The sequence below is a fragment of the Coregonus lavaretus genome, assembly GCF_964263955.1.
Source record: "Coregonus lavaretus genome assembly, contig: HAP1_SCAFFOLD_2083, whole genome shotgun sequence".
In the NCBI taxonomy this organism is placed as follows: domain Eukaryota; kingdom Metazoa; phylum Chordata; class Actinopteri; order Salmoniformes; family Salmonidae; genus Coregonus; species Coregonus lavaretus.
The window spans coordinates 25,501-47,029 of record NW_028162545.1 but is presented as its reverse complement, the minus strand read 5'-3'; the positions used below and the strand labels follow the sequence as shown (position 1 = coordinate 47,029).

Genomic DNA, 21,529 nt, shown 5'->3' with positions numbered 1-21,529 from the left:
TCTAATGAGGACGACCACAGGAATGGAAGACCCAGAGTTACCTTTGCTGCAGAGGATAAGTTCATTAGAGTTACCAGCCTCAGAAATTGCAGCCCAAATAAATGCTTCACAGAGTTCAAGTAACAGACACATCTCAACATCAATTGTTCAGACGGGACTGCGTGAATCAGGCCTTCATGGTCGAATTGCTGCAAAGAAACCACTGCTAAAGGACACCAATAGGAAGAAGAGACCTGTTTGGGCCAAAAAACACGAGCAATGGACATTAGACTGGTGAAAATGTGTCTTTTGGTCTGGAGTCCAAATAGGAGATTTTTGGTTCCGACCGCCGTGTCTTTGTGAGCCGCGTGTGGGTGAATGGATGATCTCCGCATGTTTATTTCCCACCGTAAAGCATGGAGTAGGAGGTGTTATGGTGTGGGGGCTTTGCTGGTGACCCTGTCTGTGATTTATTTAGAATTCAAGGCACACTTAACCACCATCGCTACCACAGCATTCTGCAGCGTTACGCCATCCCATCTGGTTTGTGCTTAGTGGGACTATCATTTGTTTTTCACCAGGACAATGGCCCAACACACCTCCAGGCTGTGTAAGGGCTATTTGACCAAGAAGGAGAGTGATGGAGTGCTGCATCAGAGGCCCCGACCTCAACCCAATTGAGATGGTTTGGGATGAGTCGGACGGCAGAGTGAAGGAAAAGCAGCCAACAAGTCCTAAGCATATGTGGGAACTCCTTCAAGACTGTTGGAAAAGCATTCCAGGTGAAGCTGGTTGAGAGAATTCCAAGAGTGTGCAAAGCTGTCATCAAGGCAAAGGGTGGCTACTTTGAAGAATCTAAAATCTAAAATATATTTTGATTTGTTTAACACTTTTTTGGTTACTACATGATTCCATATGTGTTATTTCATAATTTTGATGTATTCACTATTATTCTACAATGTAGAAAACAGTAGAAAACAGTAAAAATAAAGAAAACCCTTGCATGAGTAGGTGTGTCCAAACCTTTAATAATAAATAATAATATGCCATTTAGCAGACGCTTTTATCCAAAGCGACTTACAGTCATGCGTGCATACATTTTTGTGTATGGGTGGTCCCGGGGATCGAACCCACTACCTTGGCGTTACAAGCGCCGTGCTCTACCAGCTGAGCAGCTGATACAGTATATATTTCCTGAGCTTTCTTATATCTCTTAGATATAGGACAGACACTTTAAAACCTTATTCCTTATGATACATTTTTTGACTGTCTTTTTTTACATTTATGAATGTCAATTCAATGTGTTTCTATGGGCTATGGTAGTAAAGGCCAAATTCAATATTTTATCAAATCATATTTTTATACATATTTTTTATACATAAAGGGGTCCTAAAATTCAAAATCAAATAGCTAAATCATCCATGGAATGACCATCTTAAAACAATTCCTTAAGTTAGCTTCTAACCATAGAACAGCACCTTCTAACCATAGAACAGCACCTTTTAACTATGGAACAGCGACTTCCCATAGAACAGCACCTTCTAACTATAGAACAGCACCTTCTACTTAGATTGCCGCATTGAATGCTCGGCTATGAAAAGCCAAATTACATTTACTCCTGAGGTACTGACCTGTTGCACCCTCTACAACCACTGTGATTATTATTTGACCCTGCTGGTCATCTATGAACTTTTGAACATCTTGATGAACAGTCTGGCCTTAATGGCCATGTACTCTTATAATCTCCACCCGGCACAGCCAGAAGAGGACTGGCCACCCCTCAGAGCCTGGTTCCTCTCTAGGTTTCTTTTTAGGTCCTGCCTTTCTAGGGAGTTTATCCTAGCCACCGTGCCTCTACATCTGCATTGCTTGCTGTTTGGGCTTTTAGGCTGGGTTTCTGTATAGCACTTTGTGACATCTGCTGATGTAAAAAGGGCTTTATAATTACATTTGGTTGATTGATTCTAACCATAGAACAGCACCTTCCAATAGAACAGTGCATTCTAACCACAGTACAGCACCTTCTAACCATAGTACAGCACCTTCTAACCATAGTACAGCACCTTCTAACTATAGAACAGCATCTTCCCTTAGAACCTTCTAACATAGAACAACACCTTCCCATAGAACAGTACCTTCTAACCATAGCACAGCACCTTCCAACCATAGAACAGCACCTTCTAATCATAGAACAGCACCTTCCCATGGAACAGTACCTTCTAACCATAGAACAGCACCTTCCAACCATAGAACAGCAACTTCTAACCATAGAAAAGCACCGTCCCATAGAACAGAACCTTCTGAGCATAGAACAGCACCTTCTAACCATAGAACAGCACATTCTAACTATAGAACCTTCTAACCATAGAACAGCACCTGTACCTTCTAATAATAGAACAACACCTTCTAGCTATAGAACAGCACCTTCTAATTATCAAACAGCACCTTCTAATTATAGAACAGCATCTTCTAACCGTAGAACAGCACCTTCTAACCATAGAACAGCACCTTCTAACTATAGAACAGCACCTTCTAACTATAGAACAGTACCTTCTAACCATAGAACATCACCTTCTAACCATAAATGTGATTTGAACCACTAACCCTTACCATAATCCTTACCCTGACTATCTCATAATGGCTCATCAGTTCTGATTATATGTTCTTGTAGTGACTACCTCCACACTTGAGTCTGTTCTAGCAGTGACTACCTCCACGCTAGTCTGTTCTAGCAGTGACTACCTCCATTTTCCACCTGTTCTTCTGGGGCTCTCTCTCAGCTCCACCCTGTCAATAGACTTCTTCCTCTTTCAAACCCTCTACTTCTCCACAATATGAAATAAATATCTCTCTCCCTCCCTCCTTTTCTCTGCTGTTCGCATACCTTTGGCTATAACTGTGGTTGGGAGAGTGGGAGGAGGCAGCCTCATGTTTGCCATAAGCACAACCTCTCCATCCTTTCCATCCTTCTTTCTTTCTTTCTGAGTCAATCAGACACATAGAGAGGATCCTCTGTTGACATGGGAACCAGATAGACACCAGATAGAGGGAGAGTGATAAAGGGAGGGAGGGAGGGAGGGAGGGGAGTGTTGAGTATAAGAATTGAAAGAAAGAAAGAAAGAAAGAAAGAAAGAAAGAAAGAAAGAAAGAAAGAAAGAAAGAAAGAAAGAAAGAAAGAAAGAAAGAAAGAAAGAAAGAAAGAAAGAAAGAAAGAAAGAAAGAAAGAAAGAAAGAAAGACGGAAAGGATGGAGAGGTTGTGGTTATGGCATGAGGCTACCTCCTCCCAAAAAAAACTCCCTGTAAAGAAGATGCCTCCGTCCAATGACTATTATGTATAATGTAATGGAAGGGCTAGGAAAAAAAACAGATAGTTAGTGTATAGTATTACTGCCCCGGCACTAAGGATGACATTTAGCTTTAATAACCAACTCCTGCACTTTTTATAATGATGTGAAAACTATAATGTTGTTAGTATCCGTGTCAATAAATTTCATAAATAGAACACATGCATGATTCATACTACTTCAGACAATATCTGGCTGTTTTAGAAGGGTAAAGGGCTAAATGCATTCATTACATTCCCTATTCCCCACTTTGTCAAGAAAAACCCAATGTTGATGTTGATGGCAACCTTGCCATGTTATTTCATTTTGCAGTCAATATTGTTCTTTTTCTGACCGTTCTGGAAGTGGAAATTTGGACAGGCTTACGAGGGCACTTTAGAAAATAAGCCTGTGGAATTGATGTTTTGTCATCGTCGGTTTATGTTATTCATCGAGATGACCCATTATTGGTCTGGGCTAGGGAGTAAGAGGGAGTACGCGCTTTATTTTTCATACATATATAAAATATATTGATTGTGTGTTAAGCCCTGCGGCACTCATGACAAACTATTCCTGTGATACTGGTGGATGGGGCACGGGGCAGGCAGTGGTGATGGCTTCTATCAGTGAAGGTATACTGCCATCTAGTGCTAGAGACGTAAATGAACATGAAAATGAGTCTAGGCCATAGGCTTAGATAAACAACACATCTTTGTATATTTCCAATAATGGCATCTCTGAGAGCATAGACAGCACCATTGAGGCCATCTCCATTTTGAAGTAGTTCATTTTCTTCTTCTACTAATTCTATGAGTTGGTAAACAAACTGAAAGGGTGCATACTGCCACCTGGAGTGTGTTGTTTGAAAAGGTATAAAGCCAAGGTTGGTGATTTGCTGCTACCTGCAGTTATGGAATGTTTGCTCAAGAGTATAATTCATTGGGTGATCCCTCCTGATGACCTGGATTGAATTATGTGATCCTTCCTTAACCCATAGAAAGTCCCACCCAGTTGACTTCTTCAAAGTGGCGCTGCCCATGCTAAAACAGGCTTTTGGGCACTAGAGTTGTCTATCTAAGCCTATGTTCTACCAGGGGTATTCAAATTCTGAACCTATGAGGTCCGGAGCCTGCTTGTTTTCTGTTTTACCTGATAATTAATCGCACAAAGCTGGTGTCCCAGATATAAATCAGTCCCTGATTAGAGGGGAACAATGAAAAAAAGCAGTGGAAGATGGCTTCGAGGTCCAGAGTTGAGTTGGAGGGGTCTAGACACTGCTGTGCAGAGGAATGATACTCCATCTCCACCTAATAATATTAAAAGGCAATGATAGCCAAGTATGGTGGTCTCTGTGTGGAAATAGTTGTTTGATGGTAAAGGAGCTATATTGGAGGAGGTACGGGCAACTCATTTGCACTACAGAAGAGCTTCTCAACTCAAGTTGTCTAGCACTGTGATAACTAATGGTTTCATCATGGCATTGTAACCTGCTATATTACCAAGACTTGTGGAGACTGGACAGCAATAACTAAAATTTAGCTGAATACGAGTAGACACTGTGTAGATAGACACTGGCTCTCAGGATCTTGAGTCCCAGCGGCTTAAACAGCCTATACCTGACATAACTACTCGCCACCAGGGGGCATACTTTCCTTCTTATCTGACAGTTGAGAGTCCAGCGATATCAATATTCAAAATCCATGTTGATTTCTATGTATATTGCCTATATAAAGTCTAAAGCCCCTTGAACATTTTTCGTATTTTTTATAATTAAATCTAAAAAGGGATTTTATATATATATATATATACAGTACCAGTCAAAGGTTTGGACACACCTACTCATTCAAGGGTTTTTCTTTATTTTTATTATTTTCTACATTGTAGAATAATAGTGAAGACATCAAAATTACGAAATAACTCATATGGAATCATGTAGTAACCAAAAAAGTGTTAAACAAATCAAAATATATTTTAGATTTTAGATTCTTCCAAGTAGCCACCCTTTGCCTTGATGACAGCTTTGCACTCTCTTGGCATTCTCTCAACCAGCTTCATGAGGAATGCTTTTCCAACAGTCTTGAAGGAGTTCCCACATATGCTGAGCACTTGTTGGCTGCTTTTCCTTCACTCTGCGTCCCAAATCATCCCAAACCATCTCAATTGGGTTGAGGTCTGGTGATTGTGGAGGCCAGGTCATCTGATGCAGCACTCTATCACTCTCATCTTGGTCAAATAGCCCTTACGCAGCCTGGAGGTGTGTTTTGGGTCATTGTCCTGTTGAAAAACAAAATTATAGTCCCACTAAGCGAAACCAGATGGGATGGCGTATCACTGCAGAATGCTGGTTAAGTGTGCCTTGAATTCTAAATAAATCACAGACAGTGCCACCAGCAAAGCACCCCCACACCATCACACCTCCTCCTCCATGCTTCACGGTGGGAACCACACATGCAGAGATCATCCATTCACCTACTCTGCGTCTCACAAAAACACGGCGGTTGGAACTAAAAATCTCAAATTTAGACTCATTAGACCAAACAACAGATTTCCACCGGTCTAATGTCCATTGCTTGTGTTTCTTGGCCCAAGCAAGTCTCTTCTTATTATTGGTGACCTTTAGTAGTGGTTTCTTTGCAACAATTCAACCATTAAGGCCTGATTCACACAGTCTTCTCTGAACAGTTGATGTTGAGATGTGTCTGTTACTTGAACTCTGTGAAGCATTTATTTGGACAGCAATCTGAGGTGCAGTTAACTCTAATGAACTTATCCTCTGCAGCAGAGGTAACTCTGGATCTTCCTTTCCTGTGGTGGTCCTCGTGAGAGCCAGTTTCATCATAGCGCTTGATGGTTTTTGAGATTGCCCTTGAAGAAACTTTCAAAGTTATTGAAATGTTCCGTATTGACTGACCTTCATGTCTTAAAGTAATGATGGACTGTCGTTTCTCTTTGCTTATTTGAGCTGTTCTTGCCATAATATGGACTTGGTCTTTTACCAAATAGGGCTATCTTCTGTATACCACCCCTACCTTGTCACAACACAACTGTCACGACTTCCTCCGAAGCTGCCTCCCCTCCTTGTTCGGGCAGGCTTTGGCGTTCGTCGTCACCGGCCTTCTAGCCACTGCCGCTCCATATCTCATCATTCCATTTGTCTTGTCTTGTCAATTACACACACCTGGTTCATATTCCCCTCATTAGTACGTGTTTAAGTGTTCCCTCTGCCCCCCTTGTCCTTGTGGGTGATTGTTCATTGTGAGGATTAGTAGCTCGTTGAGCTCAGTATTTTGTATTGCTGGGGTATTTTCCCTGTGTGCATGTTTGTTCCAGTGTGCCTGTTTTGCGCACTGGACTGGTTACGCTGGATTACGGAATAAACTCTGTATACTGTGATTTACCCTCCTGCGCCTGACTCCTTCAAATCACGCATCACAACAACTGATTCGGCTCAAACGCATTAAGAAGGAAAGAAATTCCACAAAACTTTTAAGAAGGCACACCTGTTAATTGAAATGCATTCCAGGTGACTACCTTGTGAAGCTGGTTGAGAGAATGCCAAGAGTGTGCAAAGCTGTCATCAAGGCAAAGGGTGGCTACTTTAAAATCAATTTTGATTTGTTTAAAAAAAAATTGGTTACTACATGATTCCATATGTGTTATTTCATAGTTTTGATGTCTTCACTATTATTCTACAATGTAGAAAATAGTATAAGAATAACCCTTGAATGAGTAGGTGTGTCCAAACTTTTGACTGGTACTGTATACATACAGATCTACACAACCTACACATTTTCAAAGTAAAATAAAGTTGTAGAAAAATCATAATTGGATAAGTCTCCAACCCCTGTGTTAATACTTGGTAGAAGCACATTTGGGAGCCATTACACAACTCTTAGGGCTACATATATCCATTGTTTTTGTCAAAATTGCTCAAGCTCATTAAATTTGGTTGGGAATCATTGATGGACAGCAATATTCAAACCTTGTCTGATTTTCAAGCAAATTTAAGTCAGGACTGAGACTAAACTGATATGGCCCTAGGAATATCTAAATCCTGCAGGAATATAATAATAATAATATGACATTTAGCAGACACTTTTATCCAAAGCGACTTACAGTCATGTGTGCATACATTTTTACGTATGGGTGGTCCCTGGGATCGAACCCACTACCCTGGCGTTACAAGCGCCGTGCTCTACCAATTGAGCTACAGAGGACCACAATATCATGTTTGTGCAGGATTTTTAACATTTTCTGCAGGACTAGCATCAGGGACTTTTCCTGCAGGATTTTGTCAATCTTACAGATTCATGCAGAACACCTGCACAATTCCTTCACAAAAGGTTGAATTCATGCAGGATTCCTGTAAGGGATGTTATAAGAACACCCATCCACCCCGACCACCCATCCACCCCGACCAACCATCCACCCCATCCACCCCGACCACCCCGACCAACCTTCTGTCTTATGTAACCATACCAACCATAACATATCATACTAATTGGAGTGTCCCGGATGTATGTTTACTATGTTACATCTAGTCTATGAGACTTGGGGAATTCAGAACAGTAATATGTTAGCTCATACGTTTTCACACAATACTTGGACAGTTGTGAGGAAACGAGTTGTATTACTTCTTTGCCCACTGTGTAATGTGCTTTACAGTAAAAATAATAATTATTAAAAATGATGAACATCATTAATAAAAATAGTCCCAACTGGAAAATGGCCACTGAAAAATGGTTGCCTTCATGAAGTGGAAAAATGTACAATTACTGATTACATATTTATTAAGTGGAAAAATGTACAAATACTAATTACATATTTATTAACTGTTATTACCATCTTACAGCAGCAGTGGAATCTAAGTACCATAACAACTAGCCTTTACTAAGGTGCAGAATATTTTAATTATTGAGTAAACATTGAGTGTAAATTGTTGGAATGACTTAATTATTAACATTGAAATCGACTTCAGCCTGAAGTGCAATATGTAGTTGAGCAATTTTTTTTGAAGTAAACTAAAATGAATTAATTGTACAGCAAAACTGACTCTAATTCTATTGGTCTCCAACACCATTTTAATCAAAATGTCAGACAATATAAAGACAAATGTCACGTTCGTTGAGAGACGGGTCAGACCAAGGTGCAGCGTGGTATGCAAACATGTTTATTAAATCAAATAAACATTAAACAAAACAAGAAACAACGTAACGTGAAGTCCTCAGGCTAAACACATACAAGCTTAACACAGAACACGATCCCACAATCCCTGTTAGGCAAACAGGCTACTTAAGTATGATCCCCAATCAGAGACAACGAGCGACAGCTCTCTCTGATTGGGAATCACACCCCGGCCAAACATAGAAATACACTACCTAGATCACAAACATAGAATCTCCAGCATAGAATCTCACGCCCTGACCAAACCAACTAAAGACAACAGACCTCTCAAGGTCAGGGTGTGACACAAATTATAAATGGCCGTTTTTAAGTTTTATATGAACTAATTCAGCATTAGTGTTTCCAGTTTCAACTTTCCCCTTTCAATGCAGGAATTTGCAAAAACCGGAATCTCAACATTCCCAGTTGGAATGCAGGAATGTGTGAATAAAGTGTCTGAGTGCCCTTAACTTCCACCCCAAAATGTAATTCCCTTACAAACATTTCAAAAACTAAAAAATTGTAGAAAGGTCAACGTTCAAATGTGAATAATTGCAGTATCCGGGTGTGATTGTCAACACCACAAGGCTGTCAGTTTAGAAGTCAAACTTTATCGACAAAGACATCTGATCAAGAAGGCATGAAGTATGTGTTTGTGTATAGGAATTTGTTGGTGAAAATATGTATTTTTGCAGTGTGTTTGTGCGCATGATATGTATGATCAGTATCTATACTTTCCAGGAATGTTTGTGACTTTACAAAAATGTGAAAGTTTTAAGACATTAAAATAGTGCAATAGGACACTACCATCAAAGTGGGAAAAGAGCTATTAACAAATTCCAAAATCAGCTAAATGATTCCCTTCCTCTCCTCCTTTTCTCTCTCCATCCCTCTGTCAGTCAGCCTGTCTGTCGGTAGCAGGCATCGTGGTAGGACGTGGCGTTGAGGACACTGAACATGTCTTTCCTGACGAAAGACAGGAAGTTACCTAGGGGGCATAGTGGCTGTGTGGCGTGGTGGTCATGTGAGCGACAGAAGGTGGTATGGAAGGTTACGTCCTCTCCATTGTATAGAACCCTCACAAACATGTCCCCCCCGTTACCACCCTTTGACCTCTCCCCTTTCACCCTAGCAGCCTTATCCTGGCCCTGCCCTTGCCCCTTACGTTGTCCCTGCGTTGCGGGCGGACTCTTCCACAACTCAAACACAACCCTCGCTGCAAACCTCGGGAACAATGCCTCCTCCAAGCCCAGGGCGCTTAGTAACGGCGCCACGGTGACGTCGTGAGCCGAGGACAGGGTGAACACCTCCTCTCCTCCAGCGCGGGGTTTTCGGCCTGGAGCGTTGGCCTTGGCGACGCGCTCCATCCTGTTGGCGGTGCGGTTGAGGTAGGGGTGCGTGGCGAGCAGGGCGTAGCGGCGATACAGCCCCACCCTCCTCCTGTCCACCTCGTCCTCTAACTGCTGCCTGCGGATCACAGCGAACTGAGCCAGAGTCAGACAGCCCCCACTGCCGATAGCACTCCCTGCTGGCACACAGGGGAAGGACAGGCCGTGGCACAGGTGGCACAGAAGAGAGTCTATAGGGTTGGCAGCTCTGAGCTGGCGCGGGGGCAGACCTAGCGTACGGGCCATGTCTGCGTAGGTCCTCTCCAGTTCAGTGTCTGCCACTCTAAGGCGGTACTGTCTCCTCTGCTCCTCCTCCAGATAGCGGTTCCTAGCAGGACAGTCACAGGCTGAGCCACAGAACAACGTGCTCCACTGGTGGTGGACTGTCAGACGGCTCCAGTCAAAGTCTGGCAGGAACCCATACAGAAGAGCCATCCCGCTCTGGAGGGTGCGGCTCCTGCCCGTAGTCTCCACCCACACCTGCTTGGTCGACCAATCGGGCGGGAGGAGTTTGTGGCGCTTGTAGGCTTGGCGAAGGAGCTGGCCATTGCGTAAGTGCTGCACCACACCTGAACAGGGGAAAGACAGAGATTGGTTGCACATTTCAGATCTAAACCCAGCCCGTCTGGAATGCGATTTGTTGGTTCATTACACATCTTTAATGTGATTTATTGGTTGGTTACCTGTCTGAGTGAGCTCGCCCATCTCACAGGCGTTGTGGTTAGGGAGGCGAGGCAATGAGCTGAGAGTCCCCTCCCATTGGCCACGCCCCCCCTGGGCCATGTGACCAATGAAGGATTTGAGCTGGGGGTGGGAGGGCTTCCTGGAAGGTGGGAGAGAGAAGAAAGAAAGAAAGAAAGAAAGAAAGAAAGAAAGAAAGAAAGAAAGAAAGAAAGAAAGAAAGAAAGAAAGAAAGAAAGAAAGAAAGAGAGAGAGAGTGGGTTTAAGTGACATGATGAATATGTGCCATGTGGAAGGAAACAACCGTTCATATAGGATGAAAACTATAGTTAAAGTTGCATGCAGCCTTGTACTGTGATGTCTCTACCACCAGGGGGCTGTCTAACACAACGACTGAGCCTAGTTCAATGTGTGAGGGCTATATAGACACAATCAGCAGAGACTTGGCTACAGAGACAAGAGCATCATCTTTACCTCACAGTGAGGTCAGTGTACTGTCAGGGCAGGGGATGATCAGTCAAAGATCTAAACGATTAGAGATGATTAAGGATTACAGTTTAATACATCAAATCTGGGAGCTGCAGCTCAACCGCACCACAGCGCTACAGATTAAAGATTATTTATGGGATGGCAGGGGCTCTACGGTACACACGAGCACGCACACACACACACATACACGAACACACACACACACACACAGTGGCACTCTGGTTTCCATAGCGATCCAGTTCTGAGACGTCATCCAAAACCACATCACATCCTATCATTAGTCTCAGATTTTACTAGGTTTGTCATGATTGGTTGAAACATTGACCGTAAAGCTGTGCCTTCCACCACAGAATAGTATTACATCATCAAATCACGTTTGCCAGGCAGCTCCAGTCTCTAACTAACGTTTGTCAGGCAGCTCCAGTCTCTAACTAACGTTTGTCAGGCAGCTCCAGTCTCTAACTAACGTTAGTCAGGCAGCTCCAGTCTCTAACTAAAGGACCATGCACTATGCTGGTGTTTGATTTAACATTCTTCTATTCTATTGCCTTGCTCACTAAATATCTTTCTCAATGGTTGCCAAATCCCTTTGAATTGTCAAGCAAGACAGAGCAGGAAAGGGAGAGAGAGAAAGAGAGAGATAAAGAGAAAGAGAGACAAAGAGAGAGAGACAAAGAGAAAGAGAGAGAGAGAGACAGAGAGAGAGACAAAGAGAAAGAGCGAGTGAGAGCGAGAGAGAGAGAGAGAGAGAGAGAGAGAGAGAGAGAGAGAGAGAGAGAGAGAGAGAGAGAGAGAGAGAGAGAGAGAGAGAGAGAGAGAGAGAGAGAGAGAGCGCGAGAGAGAGGAGAGAGGAGAGAAAGGCAGGCTAAAGAGGGGGAATAGTTTCCAGCTGGAGAGACCACAGACAGAGACAGTGGGTCAACTCGGCATGCTAGTGCCAGCTATGGGGAATTACACGCACACACACAGACACACACTCCAACTGTCCCCTAGGATCCCGCCTATAACATATGCTAGTGCAGAATAGATCCCCATAATTACACACTGGCCAAAATAAAAACAGACCCAGATTGTAGACCTTTATAAATAGGACTTTCATAAATGTAAATCTCTCTCTCCCAAGCACACACATAATCCACACACACCCCAGAGGCAACACAGCTTGCTCATACACACGTCTGCTGCATCTATTGCAGCTCCAGCAAAACTAAGCTCCTCTCTCAGGAGGTTCACATCTCAACCTCCCCAAGTCTCTCTTCATCCCTCACTCTCTCCGTTTCTCTCTCTCTATGTCTCACACTCCTGTTTTCTCTCCGTGGATCCTTCCCACTCTCTCTGCTGTGTTGCCTTGCATCTCTCTGTTTCTCTCTCTCTCCTCCCTCTCTCCCTCGCTCTTTTCAGCTCTGACTTGGAGTGGAATGTCGGTGCTGAGAGCCAGATGGCATTGAATACTGGTCCAGTCACACCACACACAGAGAGAGAGAGACAGAGACAGAGAGAGAGAGAGAGAGAGAGAGAGAGAGAGAGAGAGAGAGAGAGAGAGAGAGAGAGAGAGAGAGAGAGAGAGAGAGAGAGAGAGAGACAGAGAGAGAGAGACAGAGAGAGAGAGAGACAGAGACAGAGACAGAGAGAGAGAGAGAGAGAGAGAGAGAGAGAGAGAGAGAGTACAGACACAAACTCAGAATGCCTGAGCGCTCATGTGGGTTTGGGTCACAGGAGGCTGCTGAGGAGGGGAGAACGACTCATTATAATGGCCGGAACGGAACAAATGGAATGGCATCAAACACCTGGAAACCTTGTGTTTGATGTATTTGATACCATTCCACTGATTCCGCTCCAGCCATTACCACAAGCCCGTCCTCCCCAATTAAAGGTGCCACCAACCTCATGTGGTTTGGGTTATGCCTTCTTATGACATGCCACACATTAGTGAAGATGTGTAATTATCTTCTAGCCAAGGTTTGGCTTCATAGCAGACATATTCACCAGTCCTCTCAGCTCTGTGTGAAGGCCAGGCCCAGTGGCCACAGATTACTCCGATTACTGACTCTTCCTCTGCAAGACCCATCAGCTCAGAATGAAATGCCCATGTTGAATTTTGCAAATGGCCAGAGACCAAGATATCCCAAAAAGAGGATTGGGGAGGAATTTATCGGCCATATGTTCAGAATAACATGTCAAGATCCAAGGTTATGCAAGTCACCGGGGATCACTCTGTTGTGCCAATCAAAGTAGACAGAACCCAAGTGCCCTCACACACAACCTCTCTCACACACACACTCTTTTCACACACACTTCTGACTGAGGGAAGCCAGGTCTGAAAGAGCTCTTCCTGCCCTGATCTTTACTTTTGAGAATGTGCAGAAAGAGCCACAGCAATGACTTCCCTTTCTATAAATAATATCTTATCAGAAACTGTCATCTGGATGATGAGAGACAGAGCAGTGGGATGCAGTGGGATGACAGACAGGATGACAGGTGGATGAGAGGAGGGGTGAACAGTGGGATGACAGACAGGATGACAGGTGGATGAGAGGGGGGGGTGAACAGTGGGATGACAGACAGGATGACAGGTGGATGAGAGGGGGGGGGTGAACAGTGGGATGACAGACAGGATGACAGGTGGATGAGAGGGGGGGTGAACAGTGGGATGACAGACAGGATGACAGGTGGATGAGAGGGGGGGTGAACACAGAATAAGATACAGTTATACACAGAGAGAGAAAAGGATATGGGAAGATGATAACATGAAAGAGAGAGAGGATATCAAATATCAAATGTGTGTGTATGCTAAGTCATTTCTCAGTGGGGAGTATTTCTGACAGTGACAGTATTGCTTCTTCACAGCAGCATGGAAAATTGTGTTTTTCAAATCAAGTTAGATAACAGAGGCAGCAAAACCGTGTGTGTGTGGTTGCATTCGTGTGTGTGTATACACATTTGACTATACTTGTGAGTACCAGAAGTCCTAACAAGAATAGTAAACCAACTAAAATGTGGAAACGTGAGGACATTTTGCCGGTCGTCACTTGTAAAAAGGCTATTTTAGGCTTAGGGTTAGATTTAAGGTTAGGTGTTAGTGGTTAAGTTTAGGGTAAGGGTTAGGAGTTAGGGTTATGTTTAGGGGTTAAGGTTAGGTTACGGTTATGGGAAATAGGATTTTGAATGGGAATCAATTGTTAGTCTCCAAAAGTCCTCACAAGTATAGTAAGACATAGCTGTGTGTGTGTGTGTGTGTGTGTGTGTGTGTGTGTGTGTGTGTGTGTGTGTGTGTATGTGTGTCTGTGTGTGTGTGCGCGCATCCATCTGCACCAGAGAGTAGCAGCAGAACAGTAGTAGTAAACCAAACACATAAATCACAACACCACAGTGACAAGCATGACACAGTCTACCAGAGAGAGACAGAGATGGAGGGAAGACAGTGACAAGCATGACACAGTCTACCAGAGAGAGACAGAGATGGAGGGAAGACAGTGACAAGCATGACACAGTCTACCAGAGAGAGACAACAAGATGGAGGGAAGACAGTGACAAGCATGACACAGTCTACCAGAGAGAGACAAAGAGATGGAGGGAAGACAGTGACAAGCATGACACAGTCTACCAGAGAGAGACAACGAGATGGAGGGAAGACAGTGACAAGCATGACACAGTCTACCAGAGAGAGACAGAGATGGAGGGAAGACAGTGACAAGCATGACACAGTCTACCAGAGAGAGACAGAGATGGAGGGAAGACAGTGACAAGCATGACACAGTCTACCAGAGAGAGACAGAGATGGAGGGAAGACAGTGACAAGCATGACACAGTCTACCAGAGAGAGACAGAGATGGAGGGAAGACAGTGACAAGCATGACACAGTCTACCAGAGAGAGACAACGAGATGGAGGGAAGACAGTGACAAGCATGACACAGTCTACCAGAGAGAGACAGAGATGGAGGGAAGACAGTGACAAGCATGACACAGTCTACCAGAGAGAGACAGAGATGGAGGGAAGACAGTGACAAGCATGACACAGTCTACCAGAGAGAGACAGAGATGGAAGGAAGACAGTGACAAGCATGACACAGTCTACCAGAGAGAGACAGAGATGGAGGGAAGACAGTGACAAGCATGACACAGTCTACCAGAGAGAGACAGAGATGGAGGGAAGACAGTGACAAGCATGACACAGTCTACCAGAGAGAGACAACGAGATGGAGGGAAGACAGTGACAAGCATGACACAGTCTACCAGAGAGAGACAACGAGATGGAGGGAAGACAGTGACAAGCATGACACAGTCTACCAGAGAGAGACAAAGAGATGGAGGGAAGACAGTGACAAGCATGACACAGTCTACCAGAGAGAGACAGAGATGGAGGGAAGACAGTGACAAGCATGACACAGTCTACCAGAGAGAGACAGAGATGGAGGGAAGACAGTGACAAGCATGACACAGTCTACCAGAGAGAGACAACAAGATGGAGGGAAGACAGTGACAAGCATGACACAGTCTACCAGAGAGAGACAAAGAGATGGAGGGAAGACAGTGACAAGCATGACACAGTCTACCAGAGAGAGACAGAGATGGAGGGAAGACAGTGACAAGCATGACACAGTCTACCAGAGAGAGACAGAGATGGAGGGAAGACAGTGACAAGCATGACACAGTCTACCAGAGAGAGACAAAGAGATGGAGGGAAGACAGTGACAAGCATGACACAGTCTACCAGAGAGAGACAGAGATGGAGGGAAGACAGTGACAAGCATGACACAGTCTACCAGAGAGAGACAGAGATGGAGGGAAGACAGTGACAAGCATGACACAGTCTACCAGAGAGAGACAGAGATGGAGGGAAGACAGTGACAAGCATGACACAGTCTACCAGAGAGAGACAACGAGATGGAGGAAAGACAGTGACAAGCATGACACAGTCTACCAGAGAGAGACAGAGATGGAGGGAAGACAGTGACAAGCATGACACAGTCTACCAGAGAGAGACAAAGAGATGGAGGGAAGACAAGTGGGAGAAAATGAGACAGATGAAAGTCAAATGGAGAGTTGGACAGTTAAAATAGTCACAATTTTGTTAGAGCTCAAAACGTGTAGTCTGATCACTCTGATGCTCCTAGGTGCCAGCGAAAGTGAACCTGTGGCCCCAGGCAGGACATGCACCTCCCTGAAACTCCAGATAATTCCATAGCAGACATCTCAGCTCTAACCCCAGAGAGCACTACATCTATCACAGTCAGACTGAGCATCTAGTAGCTCCAAATCACACAGCTAATCACTTCCACTAACAACAACAGCTCATTTTCCCTTCTCACATTCCCCTCTTCTTCATAGCAATTATTGCTTAAGCGTTTCACTGATATGCTAACCAGAAACTCTTCAAAAGACAAAGTGGTATAATTTTCTGGATGCAGTCAAAACTGCATTTGATCTAATCTAATGATCTAATGGTCTAATGATCAAAACAAAAAACAAAAAATAAATATTTCACCTTTATTTAACCAGGTAAACCAGTTGAGAACAAGTTCTCATTTACAACTGCGACCTGGCCAAGATAAAGCAAAGCAGCTCGATAAAAACAACAACACAGAGTTACATATGGGATAAACAAAACGTACAGTCAATAACACAATAGAACATCTATATACAGTGTGTGCAAATGTAGTAAGTTATGGAGGTAAGGCAATAAATAGGCCATAGTGCAGAATAATTACAATTTCGTATTAACACTGGAATGATAGATGTGCAGAAGATGATGTGCAATGATCTAATGGTCTAATGGTCTAATGATCTAATGGTCTAACGATCTAATGATTTAATGGTCTAATGATTTAATGGTCTAATGATTTAATGATTTAATGATCTAATGGTCTAATGATTTAATGGTCTAATGATCTAATGATCTAATGGTCTAGTGATCTAGTGATCTAGTGATCTAATGGTCTAATGGTCTAGTGATCTAGTGATCTAGTGATCTAATTGTCTAATGATCTAATGATCTAGTGATCTAATGATCTAATGGTCTAATGATCTAATGATCTAATGATCTAATGGTCTAATGGTCTAATGATCTAATGGAAGCTGTGGAGCTGGAGTGAATACCTAACATTTACAGTAGAGACTCCAGTTAATTCAGGAGGCCATCTTTATTTAACAGAAGTCCTTTAATGAATGAATAATGAATAATGGGAGACTAAAGACTATCTGTTGCATCATCATTCCCTTGGTTTGGTTGGATGTTCAGTCAGTGGGCGTTGCTCTCACCTCTTTGGGAACAGGGTGCAGTCGATGGCAGGCCGCTTCGTTTTGGGGATGGCGTAAAGGGGGTAACGGTCGCCATGGCGAATCATCACCTGGACAGACAGCAGCATGTAGTCCACAGGGCTGTGTCCTGGGAGGGGAGAGGAACATGCACATTTATCATCACCATCCCCATCATTGTCATCATCACCATCATAATCATGATCGAACACACAACCCTGGCGTTGCAAGCGCCATGCTCTACCAACTGAGCTACACGGGGCCCATCATAATCATCACCATCATAATCATAATCATCATCATCACCATCATAGTTATGATAGTGATAATTTATAATAAACAACATTCTTGCCTCATTCTTGGTGTATTACACCAGCACAACATCAGAGGAAGTGGTTTACAGATAACTTTGAAGTATGTTATACAAGTGACTCCAATCCTTATTGATACATCTGAAGTGTTGCTGTCTTGAGTCTGTGAGAGTGCATGGTTTGAATAAAGACTTTAGTACTGTGCCAACTGACTGACTGACTGACTGACTGAGAGGCAAACCGTTCCAGCAGTCAGATGTTTTTCGAGACCACAGCGGCTAATAGTGCTAAGCGATTAGTGCTTTTTGAGGTCGGTTTGGTTTCGGTTCAATTATTTAAAAATAATCACGGTTTTCGATTTTGGTTTCGATAAAAACATTTTCACCATGACCCTTTATCCTCTCTATCCTCTAACCATGACCCTTTATCCTCTCTATCCTCTAACTAACCATGACCTTTATCCTCTCTATCATCTAACCATGACCCTTTATCCTCTCTATCCTCTAACCATGACCCTTTATCCTCTCTCTCCTCTAACTAACCATGACCCTTTATCCTCTCTATCCTCTAACCATGACCCTTTATCCTCTCTCTCCTCTAACTAACCATGACTCTTTATCCTCTCTCTCCTCTAACTAACCATGACCCTTTATCCTCTCTCTCCTCTAACTAACCATGACCCTTTATCCTCTCTATCCTCTAACTAACCCATGACCCTTTATCCTCTCTCTCCTCTAACTAACCATGACCCTTTATCCTCTCTCTCCTCTAACTAACCATGACCCTTTATCCTCTCTATCCTCTAACTAACCCATGACCCTTTATCCTCTCTCTCCTCTAACTAACCATGACCCTTTATCCTCTCTCTCCTCTAACTAACCATGACCCTTTATCCTCTCTATCCTCTAACTAACCCATGACCCTTTATCCTCTCTATCCTCTAACTAACCATGACTCTTTATCCTCTCTATCCTCTAACTAACCCATGACTCTTTATCCTCTCTCTCCTCTAACTAACCATGACTCTTTATCCTCTCTCTCCTCTAACTAACCATGACTCTTTATCCTCTCTCTCCTCTAACCATGACCCTTTATCCTCTCTCTCCTCTAACTAACCATGACCCTTTATCCTCTCTCTCCTCTAACTAACCATGACCTTTATCCTCTCTATCCTCTAACCATGACCCTTTATCCTCTCTCTCCTCTAACTAACCATGACCTTTATCCTCTCTATCCTCTAACCATGACCCTTTATCCTCTCTCTCCTCTAACTAACCATGACCTTTATCCTCTCTATCCTCTAACCATGACCCTTTATCCTCTCTATCCTCTAACTAACCATGACCTTTATCCTCTCTATCCTCTAACCATGACCCTTTATCCTCTCTCTCCTCTAACTAACCATGACCCTTTATCCTCTCTCTCCTCTAACTAACCATGACCCTTTATCCTCTCTATCCTCTAACTAACCATGACCCTTTATCCTCTCTCTCGTCTAACTAACCATGACCCTTTATCCTCTCTCTCCTCTAACCATGACCTTTATCCTCTCTCTCCTCTAACCATGACCCTTTATCCTCTCTCTCCTCTAACTAACCATGACCCTTTATCCTCTCTCTCCTCTAACTAACCATGACCCTTTATCCTCTCTCTCCTCTAACTAACCATGACCCTTTATCCTCTAACCATGACCCTTTATCCTCTCTATCCTCTAACCATGACCCTTTATCCTCTCTCTCCTCTAACTAACCATGACCCTTTATCCTCTCTCTCCTCTAACTAACCATGACCCTTTATCCTCTCTATCCTCTAACCATGACCCTTTATCCTCTCTCTCCTCTAACTAACCATGACCCTTTATCCTCTCTCTCCTCTAACTAACCATGACGCTTTATCCTCTCTATCCTCTAACCATGACCCTTTATCCTCTCTCTCCTCTAACTAACCATGACCCTTTATCCTCTCTCTCCTCTAACTAACCATGACCCTTTATCCTCTCTATCCTCTAACCATGACCCTTTATCCTCTCTCTCCTCTAACTAACCATGACCCTTTATCCTCTCTCTCCTCTAACTAACCATGACCGTTTATCCTCTCTCTCCTCTAACTAACCATGACCCTTTATCCTCTCTCTCCTCTAACCATGACCCTTTATCCTCTCTCTCCTCTAACCATGACCCTTTATCCTCTCTCTCCTCTAACTAACCATGACCCTTTATCCTCTCTCTCCTCTAACTAACCATGACCCTTTATCCTCTCTCTCCTCTAACCATGACCCTTTATCCTCTCTCTCCTCTAACTAACCATGACCCTTTATCCTCTCTCTCCTCTAACTAACCATGACCCTTTATCCTCTCTCTCCTCTAACCATGACCCTTTATCCTCTCTATCCTCTAACCATGACCCTTTATCCTCTCTCTCCTCTAACTAACCATGACCCTTTATCCTCTCTCTCCTCTAACCATGACCCTTTATCCTCTCTCTCCTCTAACTAACCATGACCCTTTATCCTCTCTATCCTCTAACTAACCATAACCCTTTATCCTCTCTCTCCTCTAACTAACCATGACCCTTTATCCTCTCTCTCCTCTAACTAACCATGACCCTTTATCCTCTCTCTCCTCTAACCATGACCCTTTATCCTCTCTATCCTCTAACCATGACCCTTTATCCTCTCTATCCTCTAACTAACCATGACCCTTTATCCTCTCTCTCCTCTAACTAACCCATGACCCTTTATCCTCTCTCTCCTCTAACCATGACCCTTTATCCTCTCTCTCCTCTAACTAACCATGACTCTTTATCCTCTCTCTCCTCTAACTAACCATGACCCTTTATCCTCTCTATCCTCTAACCATGACCCTTTATCCTCTCTCTCCTCTAACCATGACCCTTTATCCTCTCTATCCTCTAACCATGACCCTTTATCCTCTCTCTCCTCTAACTAACCATGACCCTTTATCCTCTCTCTCCTCTAACTAACCATGACCCTTTATCCTCTCTATCCTCTAACTAACCATGACCCTTTATCCTCTCTCTCCTCTAACCATGACCCTTTATCCTCTCTCTCCTCTAACTAACCATGACCCTTTATCCTCTCTATCCTCTAACTAACCATGACCCTTTATCCTCTCTATCCTCTAACTAACCATGACCTTTATCCTCTCTATCCTCTAACTAACCATGACCTTTATCCTCTCTATCCTCTAACCATGACCTTTATCCTCTCTATCCTCTAACTAACCATGACCCTTTATCCTCTCTCTCCTCTAACTAACCATGACCCTTCATCCTCTCTATCCTCTAACTAACCATGACCCTTTATCTTCTCTCTCCTCTAACTAACCATGACCCTTTATCCTCTCTCTCCTCTAACCATGACCCTTTATCCTCTCTATCCTCTAACTAACCATGACCCTTTATCCTCTCTCTCCTCTAACTAACCATTACCCTTTATCCTCTCTCTCCTCTAACTAACCATGACCCTTTATCCTCTCTCTCCTCTAACTAACCATGACCCTTTATCCTCTCTATCATCTAACCATGACCCTTTATCCTCTCTCTCCTCTAACTAACCATGACCCTTTATCCTCTCTATCCTCTAACTAACCATGACCCTTTATCCTCTCTCTCCTCTAACTAACCATGACCCTTTATCCTCTCTCTCCTCTAACTAACCATGACCCTTTATCCTCTCTATCCTCTAACCATAACCCTTTATCCTCTCTCTTCTCTAACTAACCATGACCCTTTATCCTCTCTCTCCTCTAACTAACCATGACCTTTATCCTCTCTATCATCTAACCATGACCCTTTATCCTCTCTATCCTCTAACCATGACCCTTTATCCTCTCTATCCTCTAACCATGACCCTTTATCCTCTCTATCCTCTAACTAACCATGACCTTTATCCTCTCTATCATCTAACCATGACCCTT

At 43.4% G+C, this 21,529-nt stretch overlaps 1 protein-coding gene across 1 annotated transcript in view; it reads right to left on the bottom strand.

Annotated features, from left to right (window-relative positions):
* Window positions 1–8,452: 8,452 nt before the first annotated feature.
* Window positions 8,453–21,529, bottom strand: part of LOC311119175 (2-phosphoxylose phosphatase 1-like) — a 32,362-nt gene continuing 19,285 nt past the window's right edge. The window contains exons 2-4 of the mRNA XM_084193914.1: window positions 17,284–17,410; window positions 10,538–10,677; window positions 8,453–10,423 (exon numbers count right to left, since the gene is read on the bottom strand). Of these exons, the coding sequence (XP_084050040.1) occupies window positions 9,366–10,423; window positions 10,538–10,677; window positions 17,284–17,410 (1,325 nt within the window). The 3' untranslated portion in view covers window positions 8,453–9,365. The remainder of the gene's footprint in view (window positions 10,424–10,537; window positions 10,678–17,283; window positions 17,411–21,529) is intronic.